The sequence below is a fragment of the Nicotiana tabacum genome, chromosome 4 (genome assembly GCF_000715075.1).
Source record: "Nicotiana tabacum cultivar K326 chromosome 4, ASM71507v2, whole genome shotgun sequence".
NCBI lineage: Eukaryota > Viridiplantae > Streptophyta > Magnoliopsida > Solanales > Solanaceae > Nicotiana > Nicotiana tabacum.
The window spans coordinates 82,157,247-82,167,663 of NC_134083.1; the positions used below are offsets into that span (position 1 = coordinate 82,157,247).

Below are 10,417 nucleotides of genomic sequence, written 5' to 3' on the forward strand. Positions count from 1 at the left end.
AATCTTTACTTTAGATTATAGTTGGTACTAAGGGTGGCAAGTGGGCCGGTCCAGATCCGGGACCGCAGGCCAAACGGGCCAAACGAACTAAACGGGCCAGGACAGTTTGACCCGATTTTAGCGGGCCTAAGCCTGTCTCGTGGGCCGGTCCTATGATTTGGGCCCGACAGTTCCGGGACCGTTTAGCCCGCCAGGGTCCGGGACCGTTTAGTCCGCCAGGGTCCGGGACCGGCCCGGTCCCTTAGCGGGCCAAACGGTCCCAACGGCTATTTTTAAAAATACATTTTTTTTTATTATTTTTAAAATAAAATATAGCCATTGGGCTGTCAAAAATAGCCGTTGGCTATTTATAAAATAGTCATTTAACCCCCCAACTTTGTTTTAATCCCAAACTTTTTATAATTACACTTTTTTCCTATTTTCAACTATAAATACCCCATTATTCTTTCATTTTTTCTTACAAAATCATCAATCTATCACAATCTCTCTCTAATTTTCTTCTATAATTGCTACTATTGCTTACTTTATTATTACAATTTGTGAAACAATTGTGAAGTTGGTGAATTGAAGTCTTCAACGATAATCAATTTCCAACAAGTTGTTCGTCAATTCGGTAAACTCGTTCTAACTCTTAAGTTTTAATATTATAATTTTATTTATTTTATTTACTTTGCTTGATTAATTAAGATGGCTTATTCCTTAAAAAATATGATTAGTAAAAATAATATATATATATATATATATATATATATATATATATATATAGTATATATATATAAGATGTATATATATATATATATATATATATGTATATATATCTTATCGAATATAGCTTCTATATATATATATATATATACTATATATACATCTTATATACTATATATATTCGATATTAAATATTGAATATTAAAATTTAGGATGTTAAATAAAATTTAGGTCATAATTCTATAATAAAATTTACAAAGCATTGCCTTAGATATTTTTTTTAACATCCTTTTGTCTCTAATATCTATTTAAATTTTTTTTTTTTAAATATATGTTGGGCCCACTTAGCCCGGGACTAAACGGTCCCGGGCCGGTCCATACAAAAAGCCTGTTTGGCCCGGACCCGTGTGGCCCGTTTAATTTAGGACCGTCCCGGGACCGTTTGGTCCGGCCCACTTGACTCGTTTAGGCTCGGAACCGGCCCACTTGCCAGCCCTAGTTGGGACTTATGTCTAGATATAGGGGTTTGTTATACTTGTAAATATTTTCCTAGTAACAATAGTGTACTATAATTACCACAAAAAAATCGCATAAGATTCTATTGAGGTTTCACTATATGGTCTTTCTTTTTTCTTTTTCTTAAAGAGTGATTGTTCTAAATATGTTTATTATTTGAACTAGTCAGTTAGTAAAATTATAAAATGAGGGAGCTTTTTATAATGTTGAAAACGTGGCTTGTTTGGAGAATAAAAGTCCAACGTTGGAAAATTGAGGGAAAATGATACCACATGACCGGTCGGTTGATTAATCAAGACAAAATGGCCCAACTCACAACTTATTTGAACTTCACGTATATGGAGTAGCATATGTTACTACATTCAGTTCCCCTAGGATATGTAATAATCTTGTGTACGTTATTCCACAACTCCTATGATCATTAAAATTGAATTTATTACGGTTTTCCTTACCGATGAACAACAGAACAAGGTGGTCCAATGAATAGGAAAATAGAAAATAACAAAAAAGTTAAAATTATCTAAACAACTTTCGATTGGTACAAAATATTATGAATACACAAAAATTCAACAGGAAAAAAATGACACTACTTAATTTAAACTAGACAAGTTAACGTGTTGGTCTTTCACAATCTTGTGATCACCATAATTAATGCACGGTTAGGAATAGTTTATTAATTGGCCAATCACCTTAAGTCTACAAAAACAATTAATTAGACTCTGTCATGTTTAATTTTTTAATTATTGTCTATAATATGAACTATTCTTTCTTTTCTGCCGAGTCCCATTTGTCATCAATGGAAGAGAAGATGATGTCCATACTATTATTGCTACTACTCCCAGAAAAATTAAACATGGCGTCCGCCATATCCACCACCGGCAGCTGATAGTCAACTTCCCTCCCATATCTACCACCGGAGGGCCCCGCGCTGCCGCCGCCGGTGCTCACCATATTGCATATGCTAGCTAGTGAACCACCAATACTGTGCCCAAAATCCCTGTAAAAATAGGAATTTATAGCTTTAAGGATAGGTTCAATTGAACTCACTATATAATAAAAAAATCATTAAAAGCGGTATAACTATTAAGTTTTGAACCTACTTTTCTAAAAAATAAAATAAAAAATTAAACCTAGCATATTTGGCGAAGCTTCTAGTAAGTCAAAAGTGTTTATGGTAGAGAATATTTGAGGTATTTAGCTAAGTTTTTCGAAAAAAAGAGAGGCTTTTAAGTAGTAGCATAAATATTTGGTTTTCGGAAGCTAAAAAAAGTAGATTTTTCCTGAATCATTTTTGAACTTTTGTCCAAGGACAAATTGCTATTTTAATATTGGTAAAAGTACTTTTTAAACTTAAGCTTAGACAAAACGTTATAAATAACTAATCCCAAATCCACCTCTATCTACGTACATATATATATATATATGTACCTTTGTATGTCAAATGGAATAGTGCTTGTGCCTTGATCTCTTTGTGGCTTAATATCCATGGAGAGCCAATGCGCGCTTAAGGAGGCTGAAGTTGGTGGCGGCAACGGCAGATGTGGTGGAAGGGTTGTGGTGGTTTGACGAGTTATCTCTTCCACTGACGGAGGAGGCACAGTGGGAGCTGTGGCGGACATATAGCAAGTGTGTTGAGATCGGTATGTTACTTCAAATACGTAAGGATCATCGTCAAGGCGCTGGACTTGCTTTTTGGCTGGACAATTGTATAGCTTTTGGTGGGTGCATCTATAATAAGCCCTAAAATCATCAAAATTGTTAGTACATAGTTAATGGATTTAAATGTATAGTAAACGTTAATGCATGGTGTATTTTTGCAAGGAAGTTACACTCGCAGTCAATTTACAAATTTTCTTAAATGAAACACTAGAGTAACTTTGTATCTTAAATCTCTGTCCCAACTATGTGACACTTTTTTATTTTTAATCGGTCCAAAAAAGAATGATACTTTTTTATATGTAGTAACAATTCAACCTTAAATTTCTGTTTTTACCTCTTAATAAGATGATTTCTACCATACAAATTTCTATGGTTATTTTTATCATAACTTTCAAAAGTCTTTATCTTTTTCTTAAACATTGTGCCTTATCAAACACCTTCATATAAATTGAGACGGAGAGATTGAAAAAAAAAAGTAGAAAATACTCCATCACGAAAATAATAACAAGAGGATTTAATGGTAGTTAGAATGCATATCATTCTAGAATTCGTGAGAAGTCTAAAGGGTCAAAATATCCCACTGACTCCAAAAATTAAAACAATATTGGTCAACTGTCAAATATCTAATACTTTGTTTACTAAATATACGAATAGACACTGAGAGAAAGATCTATAAGTTCAAACTGATTAGAGTAGAATAGTAGTATATATAGTACGTAGTAGTATCTTTTTTGTTCCTTATCTGGCTTTTAAGAGTGAGTAATCAAGACTAGTTCTCTATATATGAGGAATCTTTTAGTTTTTAATCTCCCACTTCTCATCCCAATTAGTCAAAGTTACGTTGTTCAAACTGACTATTTCTAGCTTGAATTTCTATTTCAATTCAATGGTCTTGTACTCGGTGAAATATAAAGATCTATGTAGTTATATGGTTGACCTCTTCAAATATTACGGAAACAGCAGACAGCTTGGCCCTTAGATTTTCACCTATTTAGTCGCATATGGAGTACTAATTATAACTGAAGATTAAAGAATAAGAAAAAGCACATATATACTACTCCCTCCGTTCCAGTTTATGTTAACCTATTTTATTTTTCATCCGTTCAAAAAAGAATGATCCCTTGTTAAATTTGGAAACAATTTAGTTTAAACTTACAATTCTACCCTTAATGGGAAGCTTTTATAACCACACAAATACTCTGGACCTCTTTTAGATTTGTTTAGGACCACAAATTTTAAAAGTTTTCATTTTTTCTTAAACTTTGTGTTTAGTCAAAAAGATTCACATAAATTGTAGTATAACTAGCAAATTATAAATTAAAGTATGAAAATTAACCTTGGGAACCTAGAACCAAGGATCTCTTTCTGACCATATTTTCTCCAAGTAAAACCATCCTCAGGTGGAAGTTCAAGATTTCCCATTCTAGGAGCAGCCACACTCACTGTTCTTCTGTCTGTATCACCCGTTCTGCACGTTCATCAAATTTGCAAACAAAAACTATTTAGCTACTTAGAATTATAGGTAGTATAAATAAATGTCCCATAATATAAAACGTTTGTTCTAGTTAGACACTGATTAAAATTAGAGCACGCAGAAAAAATATTCATTTGCATTATGCGGTCGATTTCTTTTCGAAGTCAACATCTGATTTTGCTTTATCCGTTAACCAGTACAAGAACATGTCGATCTTATTAGTAATGATGGTTTACTGACCTATAATTAATAATGCTCCAGAAACTCTAAAATGATTTTCTGCATTTTGTAATTACATGCAGAAAATATGTCTTGTGTAATGAAAGCCGTACAATCAATGACAAGATCGCGGATAATACAATTTTCGAATGTGAATACTAAGTAAGGGAAACTCTTATCTGGGAAACTTGGAAAGTGTTGCCATTCAGATTATGTAATCTGGTGGTTGAACTTTATTACGTGCACGGTGTAGAAACATTTACATGATTAATTTCTATATACTATGTATTAATGAATGTAATTTTGACCTCGTACGTTTGTTGCAAAGTACTGCCACTTAACACGTTTAAAGTGATTCTTAATTAGCATAAACCTGATTTAGCATTTCACATTGCATGGGAAACGGATTATTATATACTCCCTCCGGTCCACTTATTAAGTGACTTTTTGATTTTTTTTTTTTTTTCGTGATCCACAATATTTGATTTTTTTTAGATATCAAGAATGAATTAATTTTTTCTTTTCAAAGTTGCCCTTGGAGTAAAGAGCCTAAGAGTAGTTTGTTATATTTTCAACGAGCAAATTAATGTTAATATGATCAATTACATTGTTAATTAATGCTAAAAGGTGAATTGGAATATATGTAAATAGATTAAAAAAAAATCATTAAATTGGACCGAAGATAACATAGAATATAATTTCTTTCTAGTAGCCGTAGTAGTAGTATTTAGCGTAAGCAGTTTCCATAAAAAGGTAAGCTTTCTGACTTGTAATAGGAGTGCTACGAGACTGAACTCAATTACACGCATTTCAATTCTTAACACGAAACTCCAAAATTATGCAAAAACTACATTATTAAAATGTTGTGAGAGAAGAAGGTCATCTGAAGTCCAATAATGTGGTACAGTTTTAATTTCTCCCCGAGCTTGTGGTGATTCTTTTTAAGAAGATTAACAAATCCTGAAATCAATACCCTCGTAGCACCGTGGTATTGTGAATACTGAATATATCACTCATACATTTATCAATTTTAGGTACCGTATATATCTTCTCTTAAGATTCATAAATACGAAATTGTGATTTTTTCCCATTTTTTTAACTCATGAGTTGTGACACATAGATGGGATGATGGAAAAGCTCTTTCATGTTCATCTATCTATATATAGTGAAATCCTCATATTCAAAACAAACTGGAATAAATAATTTAAATTTCATTTTCCTAGTGTTGGATTTGATGAGCAAGAATGTTTGTTTTTCTTCTTCTTTCTTTCCTATTTGCCAAGGAATTTCTAATGATACCTTTTTGCTTTTGTTTCTTCTGTGCAGCATATTATTTAAGCTTATGACTAGAAGACCTCATTGTGACGTGAACCGCTATATCTAGTCATGCTAAAATAATTTTATACAAATTTCTGTGCATACACATTATTGTCCCCTATAAAGTGCACATTTATTAAGTTAATTTGAACTTACATAATGATTTCCTTTTCTTGGTAATTAACGAGAAACTTGGAAGAAAATCATTGTATGTTGACATTTTTATACTTAGTGGTAGCCCTGCTGTTTAGAAAGTTCTGTGGAATTTATTTGGAAATTTGATAAAGCAGAGATAGAAATCTATTTAAAAACTCTTTCTCATGTTCACAATATAAAAATGAAAAAGATATCTACTGTACGTTGTACGCGCACCCCTTTCCGCTGATGTTTCATACTATAATCAGTTGCATAGCACTAATTAAGGGCCCGTTTGGTTCGTGAGCTAGTTTTGCAGGAATTATAATGTAGAGATTTTTAAATATGTTGTGAATGATAATTTTATGTGTTGATATTATTATGCAAGGAATAATAGTACACGAATTGTAATGAGCGGGTACGTTAAGGGCCTTTTTGTCTTTAGTTATTCTTAACGATATACTATTACTAACACACGTATTCTTATTCCATATTTTATCCCACATGAAATAATAGGCAGATTTCTTCATAACTTTACAAGTATTAGTAATGGGGAATTTAAAGAAGAGCAACCCTCAGAAATCACGAGGCAGTTATTTTTTCTTGTACGACCAACCAATCATTATATTGCAACTTATAATTTTATATATGCTGGAATTGTTGGTGTTAATGCAGTAAACCAAACAGGCACTAAGTTAAAAGCTGTCAAAAGAGTGAATTTTGTTACCTTCTTCGTTGCCTTTGAGAAGAAGAAGAAGAAGAACCACCTGCTCTACTCGAATCAGATACACCCATTTGATCGCTTTCCTGCGCCGGCGGCAGCCCATGCACGGCAAATGCCGCCGTCGCCGGCCTCTCACCCAACATCTCTGCTGCATGGAAAAATTCTAGTGCCTGCTGCTGCTGCTGATGATAATAGCTCAATCTTTCCTTTACATTATTAAAAACCGCCACGATCTCTTCTGTTTTATTTAAAGTGAACTGGGGTTGATTTGCCCAGTTTTGCAAGTTGGCTTCGAGCTCCTTAGCCAATTTACACCCATAAAGGATTGTAGCAGTTGTCTCGTCCATATATATATAACTCGGCTTTTTTTTTTGTCAAATGTTTTAAGGGTGTTTGGTTCAAGACAACATGAGTATATGTTTAAAAAAAAAAAAAGGAAGTGATTTGAGGAGAATCTAAGGGAAATGGGTGGCCTTCCTATATACTTATGTTGGTGCTGGTTAATTTGAGGAAAAGAACAGTGTGTTTTCAAAGTATTTGTATGTGTTAAACACGGTAAGCATACTAAGATTTCATAGAAAATGAAAAGAAGCTTAGGAAAAAATTAATATATGACCAGGTCATGATCGTGACTCATAGTCTACAAAACATAAACTGAGGTTTGTTCTAAGGTCTACGAGAAGACCGGTCCTCATTGAAAACCAACTTTTTGGACCATGGTGTTACGAAGAAATTTTCCCAACTTTGAATATGCATGCGACTTCCTTTTCTTACTAGTACTGGTAAGTTTTATAAAATTAATCTAATTTGATCGGTAATTAATCTCTATATATATGACATTCTTTCTAATTTTAATGTCCTAAAACTAATGTTTGACGCCAATATATTACTAATTGATGTTATACAATTTTTACAAGTTTCAAGAATATCTAAATTCATTTAATAATTCAACTGTATACGTTTGGTATGAAATTTTTTCTTGTCAAATTACGTAGTGTTTCTTTCACCATTATTATATATTATAAATACATGTAGTATCATTATCATTGTAAGTTCTGCAAAACAAATAATATTACGTAAAATGAATTTCTCATTAAAAAAATGTCTAATGAGGTTAGTGTGGGATTAATTTGCTTTAAGTTTTTCAAGGAGGACCTTTGACCCCTATATCACGACCATCTTCTCCATCTGGAATGTTTTTGAACCTTTGTGGCAAGCACGGTAGAGTCATCGGTCCCACTTCTTTTCCTTAAAAAAGGAAAAAAATTAATCACTTAAGTCTTATGTTGATACTTTAGGTAAGATATACTATTACGTGAAAAAAAATTACAAATGGAAATCATGTTTCGAGATATAGGGCGGACTCAAATCGAAATAAATTAATGGGAGATAGTAAAAATTGATATAGAAAAATTTATAAATAAATCACTTCTTTGTAAGGTTATTTTCTTCTATTTAAATTAAAAGATGAGTTCAGACGATCATTTCCTCATAAGATTGGTGTAACGATCCGGCCGGTCATTTTGAGTATTTTAGCCATGTTCTCCTATTTATTGCCTCCTCTATGTTATATTGTAGTTATGTGACTTGTCGGGGTGGTTGGTTTGGTTTCTGGTGAGTTTCAGAGTGAATTGGGACACTTAGTCCCAAAGTTGGAAGCTTAAGTTAAAAGAGTTGACCAGAGTTTGACTTTTGCATAGACGACTATGGAATGAAGTTTTGATATTTCTAATAGCTGCGTATGGGAATTTTGGACTTAGGAGTATGTTCAGATATTGATTTGGAGTCCGTAGGTCGTTTTGGCCTGAATTGGCGAAAGTTAGAAAGTTAAAGGTTTGGAAGGTTGATAAGTTTGACCGAGAGTTGACTTTATTGATATCAGGTACGGATTTTAGTTCTGAAAGTTGTTAAGGTCCGTTGTGTCATTTATGACTTGTGCGCAAAATTTGATGTCAATCGGAGTTGGTTTGACATGAATCGTCATTAGTTTTGGAAGTTGAATGTTCATGGATTCAATAGGTTTGAATTGGGTTGCGATTTATAGATTTGATGTTGTTGAATATAATTTTAGGCCTTGTTGCGGCCAAACTAAAAATATCTATATGGAGCTAAATTTCACGTTCTAGGGTTGTGGTTCTTTCATGACTATTGTTATTCGAATATTGATTCTGGATTCTTGATTTATCATATTAGTTTATTTATTCAATCCTGCACTTAATTATTTGATTGCTTTATCACCAATTGAATACTATCTACGATTCTAGAATTGAACTCGAAAGTGGGAATTCTAGATTGCATATAGGATTGAGTAGATCAAGTTCTTGAACCTGGGCATCGGGGAACAGATTCGCGGTTAGGATAGACATATACCTAATTGCCTTGCTTGGTTGATTTTTACAGGAATTATAAATGCATTCTTGTTAGTTTTAATTCCATAGACATATAGGCGTTAGGTTAGCTTGAATAGACGAGTAAGAACTCGACAGAGTCTTATGAGCAATATTAACCATGGTAACCAATAAACTAGATAAATTAGTTAGTCAATTCAATTGAAGAATACAATACGAATGTTAGATAGCCCATAACCCTAGATCGTTTTCATCACATTGATAATATAAAAATCTGATCTTCCTCTATTTAAAGTTCATTAATTTTTTTATTGAACCTTAATACCTCAAGAAAGCTGTCCACAAAATTCTTTGTCGGGAAAAGTCCAAATTTTTTATTTTTGTTTCTTTACACAGAAACTACTACACTAAGAAAGAATACTACAACTAACTTAGGATAGCACGGAAAATTATCCAAACAATTTCTTCACCCCACACTTAAAATTGTGCAATGTCTCAATGCACACTGTAAATAACAAGAGGGTAAAAGAGACTCCATGATAGGCCAAAGGCCGAAGCATTAGCAGCTCACGGGATACTCAGACTTGACCCAGGTATGATCCTTTGTGCGGGCACCCCACATTTAGTTCCAACCACATGGCTCACTTTTGCACACTTCCTATGGATTTGCACCCTATGCTAAAAAACCTACAAAATAAAATAACACTACAAAAATAATACAATAAGAAAAAAAAAATCAAACATTAAAGAAAGCGGTAAAGGTGGGTTGCCTCCCAACAAGCGCCTAATTTAATATTGCGGCACGACGTGAACCACTTTTTTTCTCCACCTCGAACTTATGAATTGAGTCCCTAATTTGGCTTTCAGTCTGTGGCTATGCTCTTTTGGTGGGGCTACAAAGACAACCAGGCCAAGTAATACATTTTTCACTCTACACTTCTCGGCCTTTAGATGAAGAATGTATTTTTTACTTTTTGGCATGACAAATTCAAGAATATAGGCACTCTTATCCTCACTCTTTGACTCCCCCATAAGCTCAGATGGCTCGATTACTATCTTACTATCTAAACACAATGTGGAAAAATGGTTGGAATGAGGTCTAATGCGCCCTAACTCATGAATTTTACTATTATTTGCATCCTCATATTTACATATACTAGAGTCTGCAAAAGTTATGTTATCTACTCTCTCACATGACTCTAGAGCACCCTTCTCAACATTGGTACCATCAAGGGAAATATAGTCTAATGATCGGTATTCTCGTTTTAGCTCCTCAATTTGGTCTAGAAGATTCTTTTCAGCTTCACACAATTTATCATT

At 33.4% G+C, this 10,417-nt stretch overlaps 1 protein-coding gene across 2 annotated transcripts; it reads right to left on the reverse strand.

Moving 5' to 3' along the window:
- Nucleotides 1-1,731: 1,731 nt before the first annotated feature.
- LOC107773885 (WRKY transcription factor 55-like) lies at nt 1,732-7,264 on the reverse strand. Of its 2 annotated transcripts, none has more exons than XM_075252106.1 (4): nt 6,753-7,264; nt 4,217-4,348; nt 2,650-2,949; nt 1,732-2,218 (listed from the first exon to the last, which is right to left on the reverse strand). In XM_075252106.1, the coding sequence occupies exons 1-4, from the start codon at nt 7,094-7,096 to the stop codon at nt 1,981-1,983; spliced, it is 1,014 nt and encodes a 337-aa protein (XP_075108207.1). In that variant the 5' UTR covers nt 7,097-7,264; the 3' UTR covers nt 1,732-1,980. The 2 variants fall into 2 exon arrangements, with proteins under 2 accessions (XP_075108207.1, XP_016448796.1); XM_016593310.2 differs by having other exon boundaries at nt 2,650-2,961; nt 6,753-7,262.
- Between the last annotated feature and the right edge of the window lie 3,153 nt (nt 7,265-10,417).